The following is a 16572-nucleotide window of genomic DNA, read 5'->3' as shown; positions in this document are numbered from 1 at the left end:
TTTGATTCCTCTGACACCTGTGTGGCTCCAGGTCCCTTTAACTGTGGGGGCAGCCCCTTGCTGGGCACCTTTTCTTAAAGAATCCACAGGAATCTCTGCTCTTCCCAAATGTCAGGGTTCCCTAGTATTAAAGCATGTCTCTTGCATTAAAAAGTAATCAATGTAAGATGGCTCCTCCAAGAGCCCTCCATGTGGTGTGGTTCCAGAAATTGCCAGAGAAAGGGTATCTCTGCAGTCATTGGCAATCATGGAAGATGTTTTGCCTGATCAGTGTCATTCTAGCTGACCCTTCAGGCTATGCTCCTGTTCCCCACAGTGGTGCTGGGCTGACCACTAGGTCCAGAACATAGGTGTGAACAAAAGGGACTTGCAAGCTGGGAGAGTCAGGGCACCCCGGGTTTGGGTAGCTGCAGTCCATCACCACCCCCACTCATAGTGCCTGAATGGTCTGGAAACAAGGAATGTGTACCAAGCCAAGCCCGAGACGGCAGAAGACAGGTGGGATGACAGTGGTAGCAAGCCATCGCTGCTGGCTGTCAATTCACAGGGTACCTGTGACCTTGACTTAAGGGGACAGAGTTGGGGAACTGCCTGTGGGATGAGGGTCATGGTCTTCTAAATTTCTTCACTCTTTAAGCAGGTGGATATAGAGTAACTTTCTCAGGAGAGGCAGCTGTTACTGAGGACTCCGAAATAAAGACAGAGGGCACTTAGGAGCAAGAAGGGAGGTAACCAGGTCTGGAACCCATCTCCATGATGGCTCAGGAGAGCAGCTGCCATGTCCAGGTCTTTGGGTCTTGGTGAACTCACACACCGTGCCCCTGTATCACTGGCCTCCAGTCTTAGTCACTCTTCTTACTGCTGTGACTGAATGCCTGATAAAAACAACTTATGGACAGAAGGAAAGAAAGGTTTATTTTGGTCAGGAGTTTGAAAGTGCTGCCTATCACGGCGTGGAAGTCACAGAAACAGGAACGTGAGGCAGTCGATCCCACTGTGTCCATGTTCAGAAAGAGGAGAGAGGCCACTGGTGCTCAGCTGATTTCTTTTCTATTCAGTCTGGACCCTCAACCCATGGAATGGTGCTGCCCACATTCAAGAAAGATTGTCCCTCCTCACCTAACCCAATCTAGAAACGTCCTTACAGACAGGTCCAGAGGTGTTTCCATGGTAATTCTAAGTCTTACTGAGTTGAGAATCCAAATTAACCATCGCACCCCTTCCCCAAGTCCCAGAGGCTACCCCACTGTGTCAGGAGCCGTGTCCCCCCAAATTATTATAGGAAGCACCGCCGTGAGGAGTTTTTGCAGAGGGCTTCACTTTCCAATTGTATTGAGAATAGTCTTATTGACCAAGCCTATCTCACACCCAAATTAACTGTTAATAGAGAGCCTCTGTTAAGGGAACCTGCCTCACATTCCAGACTATCTAGAGAACTAGGTGGGTCACCTTGTGACTTCCTGACCAAGGAATCTTGACCTGACCGATCGTAACCTCTCGGACTACGTGACGGGCGTTGACCACGTGGCAAGACCCCGTGCCCCAGCCCCCCAAGCTACTCATCCAGGGGCTATATAAGCTGTAACCATGACTCTAATAAACGGAGGCTTCGACAAATCTGCCTAGCCTCCTTCCTGCTTATCAGCCTATGTCTTTCAGGTGGTGCCTCTCCGTGACCCTGGAATAACTGACCAGCCAGGCGGGTTACAAACCCTAGACAGAGTAACCCGTCGAGGCGGCTACACCACTGGATGACTGACACCTCTGACTGTTCCAGGACCCATGCCCCCACCCACTGTGAGAACTTGGGTGTGGCTATGGTGTCCCAAAGGACCTATTATCCTGTCACAGCTAATGTATGCATGGTCTCTGGTGCATGGTCTCTGGCGTGACTGATCACTGAAGCTGAGATCCATGCTAAGGAGGGCTTTAACACCTCATAATTGAAATACTTGCCTAACCTTATATTTCAACCCCATCCTGAGAGACAATGGGGGAACTTGTGCCTGTGAGCACACACAGGGGAAACGTTCAGTGTTACCACCAGCTGATTGGGTCCTTCTGCTCTACCCAGATAGGAATCCTGGGCCGCAAAGAGATGTTCCTGCAGGGCTGGCAGTTCTAGGCCTGGGGACTGGGCTAGCAGACCCAGAGGCCTCTGGCTCCAGACCGTTCAGAAGGCAGAACCAAACTGCTCTGGACACTCCAGATGGAGGCTCGTTGCCCTGGGCGTCAAACTACCAGCAGCCCAAACACTTGGCAGCTCCTGTGATTCTCAGCTTCAGAGAGCTGAGAAGCTGAAGGTGTCAACTTCTAGTGACACAGCTCTCAAGATAGCCTTAGGTGCTGGGACCCTTTGATCTAGGGTGACAAGAGTCCCAGCTCTCCAACTTTGGAAGTAAGGATCTTTTAGCCCTTAAGGCTTTGCAGCTCTCTGCATTCTTCCAGCAACCAGGGCCCATTCTTTCACATCTATGGCTCTCTTCTTTCTTCTTCTTTCTTCCTTTTTCCAATCTCAACTCTACCTCTGGTCCCCTGTATTGTTGTATTGTTTCTGCTCCTTGTCACTTTGCCCCACCCCTCCATGGAACTCTTGCTGCCTCTTGTCACAGCTGCAATCTAAACTGCCTTTGCTGTCCCAGTACCATAGATTGTCTTCTCCTCATGCGTTGCCTGGTCAGCCTGTCGCTATCACGTCTTGGGGTCAGCACAGGAGGGAGTCTCCCAGTGACTTTTACAGCCAGCTGACTTTTATAGCCAGAAAGTGGGTATGGCCAGTGTGTTTGTACCAGTTAACTTCAGTCCTTTGTACAAACTGAGGGAGTGTGTTTACTCCAGTTATGGCGAAACTCCTCCTGTAGCTGTCATCTACTGTGAGGATGGATAACGGTGCTCGCTCCTATTCCATTCCTTCCTGTTCCGTGCTCTCAATCACTGAGCCGTCTCACCAGCCCCTAGAACACACTTTTTGGAAGTGGCTCTACAAAATAAGAACAGGGTCTCAAGTCTCTTCTTTGTTTTTCCTTGTAAAAATCAGTTTCAAGGCTAAGGTAAGGCCCCATGTGGTGGGCCTGGGCTAGCTGCATTCTCAGTAGCTTCAGGCAAGTTTACCATGTGGGAGCAAGTCCTTGAGTTTCCTCTCTGCAGCCGGCTTTCCAGACTAGACTTTGTTAGATTTTGTCCTGACCTTTATTAAACCTAATGGATGAGACAGAGTCTTTTCCCCCTAATTGGCTCCAGGACTTTCTTCACTGGGGATGTGCAGATGGCATCTCTACAATCACAGGGATGAAAATTGTTTCTCTAATTGGGTTGAGTTGGTTAGGAAGGTTATGTGGGCCATCATATTAATCACAGGTCAGCAGCAGTGGAAACAGGGAATGGCCAGCAGACCATGATGAGCCTGTGACTGCAACCAGCATCCCGAACAGGTACCTACCCCAAAGCCTCTATACTGTTGACCCTCTACCAGGGACACTTTACCCCACAGGCCTCATAGCCTGACTGGCTCCCACTGTCCCTTCATGTCTCTCTGTTCAGGTGTCACCCTCAGAGTCCCCCATCTTCCCAGTCTTCCTCATGGAGATCCCTCAGTCCCTCGGTGCTCCATGGTGGCACCAAGGACCTTCAGACTTGAGAGATGCAAATGTTCTACACTGAGCTCTGTCTTCAGGCTTCTGAGAACAAATATAGTAAAAAAGGGAGGAGAGGAGATAGGACGTTTGAACTGGTCAATGAATACGATGAGCATTAAGGTGTATGTCTGAGGCAGGAGCAGGCCATTCCCTGGGATGATATTTTAGGCCCAAGAGGATATCTGCTCTGAGTCCAAGGTAGGAGGGCTGAGAGAGCACCTTTGAGTTGTGTGTTAGATCTGAGGTCATTAACACACTAATGTTACTTATATTGGGATGTCTCAACTGCCCCCTGCTAATGGGTGGCCTAGAAGCAGCCTGCTTCCAACAGATCCTGTGTTAACTGCTGTAGGCTGCCAAGAGCTTTCTAAGGGCACTGGCTACACAGCCCAAGCAACTCTACCAGGTGTAACGGCCCAGCGGGTCAGTTATTCTAGGGTTGTAACCCGCCTGGCAGGTCAGTTATTCCAGGGTCCCGGAGAGGCGCTATCTGAAAAGACATGGGTGGGAAAGAGGACCGAGGCCAAGCAAGATCTGTTGTCAAAGCCTCACTTTATTGGTGAAATGGTTGTGGCTTATATAGCCCTTGAATGAGGAATTTGGGCTGGGATGGGGGGCAGGGGCATGACGAGGGCAGGAAGGGATCCTGCAGCAATGGTCACCAGTCGACGCTTGGTCACCAGTCGGTCACGAGGTCACGAGTCTTCGGTCAGGAAGTCTCGAGTCGACACACCTAGTTCTCTATGCAAGCGGAATCGTTCCTTTTGTGATTCCAACCACAAACAGTTCTCTAGATAGTTGGAATGTGGGGCAGGTTCCGCTAACAGATAACTCTCAAGACAGTTGGGTGTGGGGTGGGCTCTGCCAACAAACAGTTCTCAATACAGTTGGGGTGTGGGGCTCTCTGCAAACATCCCCAGGACAATGGTCCCTGCTATAATCTTTGGGAAAATGGCTCCTGACAACCAGGCAAGCAGCAGGGCTCGCCTGGACATATCTGATGGACCACAGTAGCTCAGTGAGAATGCCAGTGTGAGACAGAGCACAGGGGTCCCTTGCTTTCTGGGTGTTGGACAAGAGTGGCCACAAGCTGAGCCTCTTTACCTGGAGGAAGAGGATGGACGGTATCTGCTACCTCATGCACAGAAGCAGCGTCACAGGCAGTGTGTCTTCATAGATCCCTGAGACTTGCATTCAAGCTTGCCTCGGCTTGCTCACTGTCTCAGCCTCAGTTTCCCCATCCATTGTAGAGGAGCGCATGAGAACTAACTCCTGCAACTGTGTATGCAGTGGGAGCTCACGGTGGCTGTGAGAGGTGCTTGCCCGCCTTCTTACCCACTGCTCTACTCCCTTTATGAAATTGTCCTGCTGTAAATGGGGATGGGTGGAACATATTGGCTCAAATAGAATTGAAATTGCACACAGTTTGTCAGTGTCAGGTGTGCCCCTGCTCAGAGCCTGCTTGTGGCTATGTGTGTGCACATGCATGCAATAGGTCATGTGTGATGAGCATTGCCACGTGTTATTTATGTCTGTGCCTTAGCTGTGGTCCTTCAGATATCCTCGAGGTGACCTGCTGGAGCTGCAAGTCTGCTGCAGACATTTACCATAAGTTCTTCATCTTCTCTCTTTTTTTTGACTTTGATTTTTCAAGACAAGGTTTCTCTGTAGCTTTGGCGCTTGTCCTAGAACTAGCTCTTGTAGACCAGGCTGGCCTTGAACTCACAGAGATCCACCTGCCTCTGCCTCCCGAGAACTGGGATTAAAGGTCTGCACCCCCACCTCTCGGCCTTCATCTTCTTTTACATCCTCAGACTCATGGGCTCTGGTAACTACCTGGCAGGCACTTGTGGCTTCTCTGTGTCATCAGGCATGAATTGATGGCTTGGTCTGACTACCTACATAGCTCTGGAAATGGAGTCTACCAGTGAGACAAGGCTTGTGTTTATACAGCTTTTGATACAAATGCTAGGCCTTTTTCCTCCCCCCCGAAAGGATATATATGTGTGGTATATTTCAATGTGAGTATATGTAAGTGTGTATCTGTGAATGCATGTATATTAATGTGGTGTGTGGTACATGTATATGTGTGTGCCTATATGTCTGTGTATGTATGTATAGGTGTGGTGTGTATATGTACACATGTATGTAAATATATAATCTTTATGTGTATGTGAGTATGGTGTATGCACATGTGGGATGAGTGTAGTATGTGTGTACATATGTGTTGTATGTATACATGTGTGATATGTCTGTTGAATACATGTGGTGTATGTATGTATATGTGTGTATATATATGGTGTATAGTGTGGTCTTTGTGCATATGTATATGTATGCGATATCCTAGTATGTATATATATATGTAATATGAGCATGGTATATCCACATGTGTATATGTGTGTGTACATGTGTGATATTGTGTACATGTGTGGAATGTGTTATGTGTGCATGTTTGTGTGGTTTCTGTAAGTGTGTATATGTGAGTATAGTGTATGTGGACTTTTTTTTGTCAGTGATGCCTGAGAGAGGTTATTGTCCAGGCCTTGTGGCATGCGGGGGCTGATCAACTGTCTTTTTTTAATTTCTGCAAATATAACAGACACTAAGGATGTAGCTCTGTGGTTTTGAATGAGTGTGAATGCTGTGTGCATGTGTTCACCATATGTTTTTCTCTCCCTGGCTGGCTTTTCTTACTTGCCGCTCCTTCTCTGGCTGGTTGAAGAGCTGTTCTGCCCTCAGGGATATCAGCTTCTTGTGTGGTTGGGAAGCCCCTTCCTGTGGCATCTGGCTGTCATTCTAGGCACAGGGCTTTTCCTGGTGTTTTCTGTTGGCACAATGTTTCCACCCTAAGATCTTGGTCAGTGTACAGTGCGTGCTTGTAAAGAAGTGACCTCGTAATTGCCTCTACACAGTTGTAAAACAGAGGCTCCTCCAATCTTTGTCACAAGAACAACAGCCTCTGTCATGTACTATGTGTGTGTGTGCATGCAAGTGTGTGTTGATGTGTGTACTTATGTGTCAGTGTGTGTTGTGTGTATGCATGTATTGTTGTGTGAATAGTATGATCATATATATTTGTATATGTGAGTGGTACATGTGTATGTTTGTGTATATATGTGTGTGTCTATATATATATAGTACTTGTTTTGAGCTTTCTACTTTCAACCGTTACCTCATTTTAAAGTATTTTGTAAAATACTTTATATCTAGTAACTGACTATGCCCTCATTATCTGTCTAGAATGTCTTGGCTATTCCCTTGTTTTCATTCCTGTGTCATGGTTTGAAAATGGAATGTCCCCAAAGGTTTGTATATAGAAGACTTGATCCCCAGCTTGTGGTGCTATTTGGGTAGGTGGGAACTTTAGGTTATGAGGCGGGGCCATGCTGGAGGAAGTAGGTCACAGGAAACAGATCCTTGCCAGGAGGCACATCATGCCCTAGGCGCCTTCCTGCGGCTCCCTGTTTATAAGGCAAGCAACAATATTCCCAGTGTGCCGCTCAGCCTCACTGAGCTCAGGCCCTCAGCAGTGAAGGTGAATGACCGAGGCCGTGGGTGATGAGCCCACCTTCTCCTTCAAGGTGATGAGCCCACCTTCTCCTTCAAGGTACTTCTCTCAGGCATTGTCACTATGCCTGTGAAACTTGTTATTAAAGAAAAAACTCCATTATGCTGGGTATGGTGATGCACATCTTTAATCCCAGCACTGGGAGGTAGAAGCAGATGCAGATTTGTGAATTTGAAATTCTGGTCTACAAAGAGAGCTCCAGGGTAGTTACACAGAGAAACCCTGTCTCAAAAAAAAAAAAAAAATTACAATCCCCTTGCATCTGTTGTGGTTGAATTCATGCGATGTTATGCGTTTGTGTGGGTCACAGAACACCATTTTGATGGGAGCAGGGACCGGCACAGGACAAAAAGGGGATTGACCAGAATTCTCCAGAGAAACAGACCAGCAAGACCTAGGTGGACCTAGGAAGCCACTCACAGTTATGGATGCTGAGAAGCCCCAAGGTCCATGTCAGGGATCTACGGGTGCAAGTCCCAGTTCAAAATGTTGCCATGCGGAACAGCCCTAGGGACAGGCTGAGCATGAACTCCTCTCCCAGTCTGCATCTTCCCTGGCCTACTTATTATGCTGGAGTATCAGAGCTCTTACCCAGGACACTCCAGGAACACTTGGTCGAACATCCCATTCCTGGGCAGAGAGAAGGCACTGAGCCACTCGCTATCTCATGGAGATTTGCCCTACAGCTGGGGAGAGCTAAACATAATTGAAATGGCTGGAGCAAAGCCTGTGCTTGGCAACCAGAGTGTGAAATCAATTTCTACTGCAGAGCCGCAGATGAGGGGCTTCAATGTTTGATTTCTGAGAAAGCAAGCTATTCTACTTTCTGCTGGGGTCATGCGTTTGTGTAGGGTACCAGAGGCTGCGTGTGTTCTTCGCTTCTCTGTGACTGAAGCATCAACAACAGCTCAAGTAAGGAGACATCTACCTGGGTATGTGGTTTTAGAGTCTCAGTCTGCCGTGGCTGCGAAGGCATGGCAGCAGAAGCAGGTGCATCTGTGGTAGGAACATGAGGTGCTTGTTCCCATCAAGCAGAGTGCAACAGGAGGCAGCCTTCACCCTAGTGACTTACTTCCTGTAGCCCAGTCCCCTCGCTTAGTATTTTCACAGGCTATCAAAATAACACCAGATACTGGAAAGAAAGCATCTAAAAATGAGCCAGGGTCAGGGGTTGGAGATTCCAATTCAGTTTCTGTTGGGCAACTGGTCCTTTTTTTAGTCAACCCAAATCAGCTACAGGTTGACTCTGGCAGCTGGGCTAGGGAGGTGGTTGAGAGACCCTACCCAGAGCTCTGAGTGGGGTGGGTGGCATTCAAATCCACAGTCATATAACATGGAAGAGAAATCAGGCATGACAGGAAATCCCAAAGGGGAGGCAGCTTCTTGCCCAAGTCCTGGTGGATACAGCCCCTAGTCCCTGCTTCTTCTTAGACACCTTCCTCTGACAAACCCAAAATATCCAGGCCCCTCGGAGCTCCAGACTCGACTGGACCAGTTGTCCTCCTGTGCTATGTTGGGTTACCTGGCGTGTCAGGTGGGCTCCTTGGCGTCTAACCAGGTCCAATCCTCTCACCCCAGGTGTGGCAGTGTGGAGGCAGCATGGAGGTACTCCCGTGCTCCCGTGTGGCCCACATTGAGCGTACCAAGAAGCCATACAACAATGACATTGACTACTATGCCAAGCGCAATGCGCTGAGGGCTGCCGAGGTGTGGATGGATGATTTCAAGTCCCATGTGTACATGGCATGGAATATCCCCATGACAGTAAGGCGGGTACCTGGTGGGGTGGGCGGATACAGGGAAGCTCGTAGACCCTAGGGAGGGAATGGGAGTGAGGGACTCGGGAACACTGGGCCACTTCCAGGCAGCCTTCCCTGCATGGTGGGTCATGTAGGAAAGGGCTTGTCACTTTCTCACTGATCCAGCCACAGCGGCCACACCCTTCCCCTCACCATAGGTAATTTACAGGTAGCCACCAAAGGTTGTCAGTAAAGGTCAGGTGTGCCCTTACCTCCACCCCAGTGCTGCTTTCTCCAGCTGGTCCAGCCTTTTGCAAATAGGCTCTTTTTTTTTTTTTTTTTTTTTTTTTGTCCCATAGTAGAACCAGGCCTTATATTCTGATTCAGGGTACATGTGTGATTTCTTGTATTAATATGTTCATTTTAAATGGGGACTCATTCTGCAGCCCCAGTTGGCCTTGACTCACAATAGTCTTCCTCTTTCTCCCTTGTGCTTGGGTCACTGATGCCTGGCCAACTTAGCCTTTTTAAGTGTCTCTCTTCATCATCCTAAATTGGCTCTCCGTCACTAAGCCTGCACACCTGGCGTTTGGATAAGCATGTGGAGCATCTGGACCGGACCACCTCCCTTCCTTACAACCCTGCTGAGATGCACAAGACTGACTACCTTAACTCAGGACCTGCAAAGTCCCCTTCCAGGCTTCCCTCCAGCCTCACGGGTCAGGACCCCATTAGATGGTAGTAGAGTAGAGGCAAAACCCGAGAATCCTGTTGTCTATAGCACAAGGTGATTAGGAGAATCCAGAACTATACCTCTGTTAACATTGCAAAGGAAAATAGGACATCACAGCCGGCCCCAGGGGCCACACATGAGGTTCGCCAGCCCCAGATCCACTCAGTGGAGGGAAATACATGTTCTTCAGTCAGGAGTACTACAACTAATTGAATCCTCAAAACAAGGCTAGTAGTGAGGTTAAGAGACTGTTCCAAGACCACACATGAAAAGTATCAGGTCTCAAACTAGCCCAGGCCTGAACCTGCTCTACCCCTAGACCTGTGGGGAGATGGAGCATCAGAGGGCCATGGACGGGGCAGTTCCCAATCCACCTCATATTCTGATGGCTCAGGGCCTACACAGGGCACTAAACTCCACAGCAGCTCGGGTTTCACAGTTCCCTAGAAAGACCACGAACTCAGTGGAGCTGCCGTGTGTGCTTAGCCATGGTGGAGATCCATATGGTCCCTTTTTGAGCCTTCCTAGCGTTAACACATGACATTCTACCAAGGGTGGCTGTCCTCGTAGCTTGCGAAATTCTGTGTCCGGGGCTCAGTCATGGTGACAACCCCCTAGAAATCAAACTCAGTTTGACTGATACACTCTGGTCCAGGGCCCCATTATGAGTGTCACCGAATCACAGGCAAATCCAACACAGATCAGGCAGGAAGAACAGAGCACAGGTCTCTTCCCCAAAGTAGGGCAGCTGTGGACAGGCCATGTCTGTACCCACAGCCAGAACCCTCGGTGAGTTCCAGGTCAGGAGGTCAAGATGAGACCATGGTGGCACAAGGCTGCAGCCAGGGCCACTCTTAAGGATGGTGAACCCAGGCCCCTGAAGTCCCTGACGTGGGAAATCATGGGGTAGCATGGATCTGCAACTCTTACTCTCTCCTGCATGCTGTGCCCCACAGAACCCAGGAGTGGACTTTGGGGATGTGTCCGAGAGACTGGCCCTGCGCCAGAAGTTAAAATGCCGCAGCTTTAAATGGTATCTGGAGAACGTGTACCCTGAGATGAGGATCTACAACAACACGCTCACGTACGGAGAGGTACCGCCTCTACACCAGGGCCCCGCTGGGCTTGTGACCTTCTTGCCCAGCACCCCAGCACCTGTGCCCCAGGCCTTTATACCCAGCGTCCTGTGTCCTAACACCAGGAACTCACCTGCATAAATGTGTTATATTATCAGGCACATTCTTGGACATTGAGGCTCCAAATGACATGGGTATACTTGTGTTCATGAGAAGCACCACTGTTGGGCTCACATAGAAACATGCCTGCACATTTGCATGCAGGAATATACCCAAATAAATGGATCCGCGAGATGGCTCAGCAGAGAAAGATGCTTGCTGCTAAGCCTGAGCACTTGAGTTTGATCCCTGGGACCCACATGGTAGGAGCAGAAAGCCAACTCCCTCAGTTGTTCTCTGACTTCCACGTGCACTCCATGAAAAGTATACAGCCACACACAAGATAAATACTAATTAATTAATTGGGTTTTTTTGAAGACATAGTCCCTAGCTATTCTGTAGACATTTTGATGTACATCATACTGGTATCAAAATTACATAGATCCTCCTGCTGGGATTAAAAGTGTGCACCACTTCATCTATCAAAAATACATAAATTATAAAAAGAAATATCCCAAAATAGATATACACATGTATAAACAGACATTCACATGTGTTTACACATGCGTATGTAGACATGCAATTACACACATGCTGACAAATGCATAAACTCGCAGGCCCATCACACATCTGCACACATCTGTGTATATATTCACATTCATTCATATCAAGATGCATGTGTGCATGAATGCATTACACATGAATGTGTATTCATACATGCATGAATACATAAATTTATGCTCATTCATCACGTGCATACCTGTGCATGAGGCCATACAAATACATACCGAAGCATGTCTGCCCCTATGGGTATACGTGCACACACACAGGTCACAGGTGCATACTGTTAGTGTTCACATACATGGAGCTCCCCAAACACTCACTTTGTGCACCAATGCCACATAGCTACATTCCCACCACAATGCGTGCATTCTAAGCATATGCAGAAGCACGAGCACGTGAGACAGCAACTGTCTCCTGAGCTCAGTATGTGTTGCCCTGAGTTTCAGAGCGCACATCTGTGCACAGAGCCCTCTCTAAAACCGGGGAGAAGGCCCTGTGTTCGGACTTTGGCCCAGGTCTGGAATCTGAGGTATCCCACCACAGAACAGGCAGGAAGAGGGGAGGGCATACCCTTTTTATCCCAGCTACTCAACCGCATGAGGACAGCCCAGCTTCCCTAGAGAGGGAGGTTGTATGGGTAGGGCCAAGGGGCCTTGTGGGTAGTCCTTGCAGACCCATCCATCCCTGGAGTGGGGCCACCCCTTAGTCAGATCCAGTTTGTGAGCACAGAGCTTTCCCAGAAGTGATTGGAGAGGGAAGCGGCTGTCCTCTCTGTTCTGCTGTGCTGCCCCTCCTTCTTCTGCCCACTGTGGGATCCATACCCAACTCTAGATGCTGTGACCCTAGGACTTTTCCTGTCCTTTTAGGGGTGTGTGCTCTGTGATTGACTTATTGAAAACTCCACAGCCTGAAACCCAGTAGGGTAAAACAGAATATAACTCTGGAGTCAGAGTCTAAGTTCACCACTGCTCCTGGGGGCTGCAAAGTGGGTGCCCTGGCTTGTTACATAGGTTAGAGACTATTTGGCTGATGATTGGGTCTTATCACTCCTCCACCAGCTGGGAACTGGAGCGAGGGATCCAATGTGTACTTTGGGGGGACCAGCAACTGTCTCCTGAGCTCAGTATACACAGTCACTTTTATTTCAGTCCTTGACCAAAGTGTGTTGGAGGCAAAAGTCTCTGAATCTGCATGGGAGGAGATACTAGCACAGGCATGTCCCTAAGCTAGTAACACAAGCCATCCTATTGACCAAATCCAGCCTCGCCTGCTGGAGGCCAGCTAACTTTCCATATACTCACAGAATGTCTGTGTGACAAGCATAGTCATCTCTCCCCAGGCTGCTAGGGAACTAGCCTCCCTTCACTTGGTCATCTTTTCCACCTCCTCCTCCTTGCTCCCACACTACACCATACCTCCTGCCCTGCCCCAGGCAGATGCCAAGCCCCAGGGTTTTATCCCAAGTGGGGAATCCTGGATGTGAAGATCATCACAGGTAGCCCACAGTCAGCTACCAAGTGGTCACCTCTGCTCCTAAGTGGGAGACAGAGTGGGGGAGTTCCTGGGAGTTTTCCCTCCAGCCTTGGGACCCTCCTCAGTGACCTGCAGTTTCTCTGTTGCTTCTGGATATAGGTGAGAAACAGTAAAGCCAGTGGCTATTGCTTGGACCAAGGGGCAGAAGATGATGACCGGGCCATCCTTTACCCCTGCCATGGCATGTCCTCACAGGTAGGCAGCACCTAGACCTCCCAAAGCAAAGGGAGGACAGGCATTGGGATGGGTCATGGAGAATCCCTTGACAGTTGGGACCAAGTTTAGAAGAGTATGAAGCAGCTTGGGACTCTAAAGGCAGTTGGTGCCATTACGTTAAAAACAAGCCTGTTGGGTCAAATGGGCCTTGGCAAGTCATGAACTGGCCCCCTGCCTTGGTTTCTGGACTAGTTAAAGGGGATAGAGGCAGCATGTCTTTTCTCAGGTGGTCTTGTAGATTAGTGGAAGTCATGATAAAGTGTTGCCTGGTCTAGACACGATGGAGGAAAAAAGTTGTTTTCCATTCTGTTCTTGTTAGCTGTGCTTGCAAGCCTGGATCATTTTGAGACAGGATTGCCAGATTTAAGTGCCCTTTGCAGTTTAGGGCTGGGGTTGTTCATTTCTCTATGTGGCTAATCCCAGCCACAAGTGAATCCCATTCTCTGCTGTTGATAATGATACCTCCCCAGCAAGTGCTGAGCTCCGTCTTCTCTGAACCTGAACCTCGTTCATGAACATACATCTGGGTAGACCTGGACTTCTGTTGAGTCCATGGTTTTGGTGCCTCCAACATGGATATAGATAGCGAGTATCTGCTGGGTGCTTCTTAATTTCAGGCTGCAAGGTACCTGCTTTGACACAGTGGCCCAATGAGTGGGAGATTACTGTCCCCCGTGCCACCCATTGTAGTGGCCTCTGGGAGAGTTAAGCTTTTCTGGCCTTTCCCAGTTGCTTTTCAGCACAATGGCCTCCGACTGAGGGCGGAGGGTGCTATCAGTGGAGTTGTAAATGGTTTCCCTCCAATCTTGTCAACACTTGTGACTCAGTTCCTGGCTCGCACCATTTTCTCAGGTTCAAGAGGAGTGAGTGTGTGCTAGTGGGACCTGAGCACCTGACAAAGTGTTCATGTCATGATGGACATGGCCGCAGCAACACCACGTTCTCCTGCTAGAGTGGAACGTTGTGCGCCCGGGCACAGACAGGATGTGTTACCTTGAGCTTGAACCTGAGTTATGCTCACATCTCCCACTGTCTCCCCAGCTGGTGCGCTACAGTGCTGACGGCCTCCTGCAGCTAGGCCCCCTGGGCTCTACCGCCTTTCTGCCAGACTCCAAGTGTCTAGTCGATGATGGCCGGGGGCGCATGCCCACCCTGAAGAAGTGTGAGGATGTAGCCAGGCCTACACAGAGGCTATGGGACTTTACTCAGGTCAGTGAATGGGCTGACAGCCCTGCAAAGTCAGACTTCATGACTGTGGCAAAGACCGAAAGAAACAGCTGAAAGGAAAGACTTAACTTGTGTTTATGATTTCAGGAGATTTGCCATAGGCAGCTCACATCGTGATAGGAAGAAGGGAGGAACCTCTGCCAACTGACTTCTTCCTTTCCCTCTATTATTCCATGTTCACCCCAGCCCATGGGGTGGGTATATGCTGGCTGCCCTCGTCCGCAAACACCCTCACAGGCACGCCCAGAGGCATGCACTGCTAGGCACTTCTTGGTGAAATCCTGTTGATAGTCAGGAATAACCACCTCATGCCCTGTGGCACAGAAAGCTGATAAGAATGGACTAGAGTCACACAGGAAGAGAAAGGGAGGCACAGCCTTGCCTGCTCCAGCACTGGACTCAGGCAGAGAGGATGGAGTAAGACTAGCCCTGGCCACTGGAGCTCCTCAGGGTTCTGAAGCTGACCATTGCCCTGCTCCCCCTCACTTACCTCAAGCCCCACTCCTATGGGTGTCTGGGTCCTGATTCAGGTTCAGCCCCCCTCACTATCCCTTCCTTACACCCCAATCCACTCAGCAGCCTCTATGGATCACATATCCTCTGATCTTCTCCTGGCCCCTAGCCTCCAGGGATCCCACACAGAGGGACAGTTTGTAGGAAGAGTGGGTTCTAGCTACTCTGCCTGTAAGGATGAGCTGCCACTGTTGCTTGCTGAGTCAATGAGGGTCTAAGGTTCCCAGGAGACTGGATAGGTAGACAGGGAGGGCCAGCATGGAAGAACCTGCTGAAATGGCTCCAAAGTCTCCAGGCTTGAGCCAAGGCCCATAAGGTTTGGGGACCACAGATAGACCAAATAATTAAGGGGGCCAAAGAGAACTCAGAAAAACAACAGTCTTAGAGGGCCTAGATATATTCGTGGAAACTCTTTGAAACCCAGAGAATTGAACAGAAATGCTAGCCCATCTGAAGTGGGCAAGAGGAAATTCACATAATCTAAGGAAACAGGTCCCTAGGTCTTCATGGTGACAGTGTGGGCTGGGATCACCCCCATCAGGAATGCATCATGGACTCCCAAGCTAACTCTATCTCTCTTGTCCTACAGAGTGGGCCCATTGTGAGCCGAGACACAGGCAGGTGTCTGGAGGTAGAGATGTCTAAAGATGCCAACTTTGGGCTGCGGTTGGTGGTGCAGCGCTGCTCAGGGCAGAAGTGGATGATCCGAAACTGGATCAAACCTGCCAGGCACTGACCTCTGCCCCACCCCACCTCCACACACTCGGGCCCACGGACTCTTGAGTGCGGCAGGACTCAGGGGATCCTGGACTGGAGCCAGGATGGAAACTTCTCGCCCACCCCCACAGACCCAGAGCAATGTGGGCCCTGTACACCTCAGGGCTGGGCCCTGCCGCCTGGAACAGCAGAGGAGGCCTGGGAGCAACAGCTTCAGTTTGCTTTAGGAACCAGACTTTCCTGGGACAGGTAGCTCTGCCTGAGGGAGGACATCTGAGGACAGTGCACACCCAGACCAAATCACGTGCCTTTTCTACAGTGTTCCCCAGCTGACTGCGAGGACAGCCTCCACGCATGTACTAACCCTGTACATAACCCTTATGGAAAGAGTGCTGAAGGCAGGTGCGTCCTCATGCCAAGCACCCTGCCCTCCTAGCAGGCTCAGTCAGGCCTCCTAGCCCAGCTGCCCCTCGCTCACCTGCTCAACCTCAACATAATCTAGGGCAAAATCAGAAAGTGGCCCCTTGTGCTTTGGTAACGAGGCAATGGGGAGAGATCACACGGACAGACAGACCCAGCCAACAACACCTGCTCCTTTCTTCCTGAGGATCAGCCTGGCAGTCGTGGGGCGTGAGTCTCAGTCTGGGAAGTAAGTCTCTTGTTGCTCCTCCATGTACGCAGTGGGCATCGTCAGATGATCCTCCTGGCCCTTCATTTGTTTTATAAATAAAGTTTTGTCAGCGTACAGCCATACCTGTTGTCTGAGACCATCTGTGGCTACAGTGTTGGAGCTGCAGCACAGAGTGCAGGCCACGCTGCGTGGCTAGCAAAGCCAAACACTCTGAATATCTTGAATTTTAGGGAACGCTTCCAGGCATCTTTGCTAGTACAAGAGGGCTGGCCTCACTGTGTTGTGGCCCAGCTGGCGAGGGAGAAGACAGACGTGGAGTCA

At 49.8% G+C, this 16572-nt stretch overlaps 1 protein-coding gene across 2 annotated transcripts in view; it reads left to right on the top strand.

The window, feature by feature from the left end:
- The window catches only part of Galnt9 (polypeptide N-acetylgalactosaminyltransferase 9), a 72215-nt gene extending 55848 nt beyond the window's left edge, over positions 1-16367 (top strand). For both annotated transcript variants that reach the window (XM_057764234.1, XM_057764235.1), the window contains 5 exons: positions 8782-8967; positions 10632-10769; positions 13047-13142; positions 14205-14372; positions 15493-16367. In XM_057764234.1, the coding sequence (XP_057620217.1) occupies positions 8782-8967; positions 10632-10769; positions 13047-13142; positions 14205-14372; positions 15493-15639 (735 nt within the window). In that variant the 3' untranslated portion in view covers positions 15640-16367. The remainder of the gene's footprint in view (positions 1-8781; positions 8968-10631; positions 10770-13046; positions 13143-14204; positions 14373-15492) is intronic.
- The last annotated feature ends 205 nt before the right edge of the window (positions 16368-16572 follow it).

Source organism: Chionomys nivalis, chromosome 3 (assembly GCF_950005125.1).
Source record: "Chionomys nivalis chromosome 3, mChiNiv1.1, whole genome shotgun sequence".
In the NCBI taxonomy this organism is placed as follows: Eukaryota; Metazoa; Chordata; class Mammalia; order Rodentia; family Cricetidae; genus Chionomys; species Chionomys nivalis.
The sequence above is the reverse complement of the archived record's forward strand: the minus strand, read 5'-3'. Positions and strand labels throughout refer to the sequence as shown.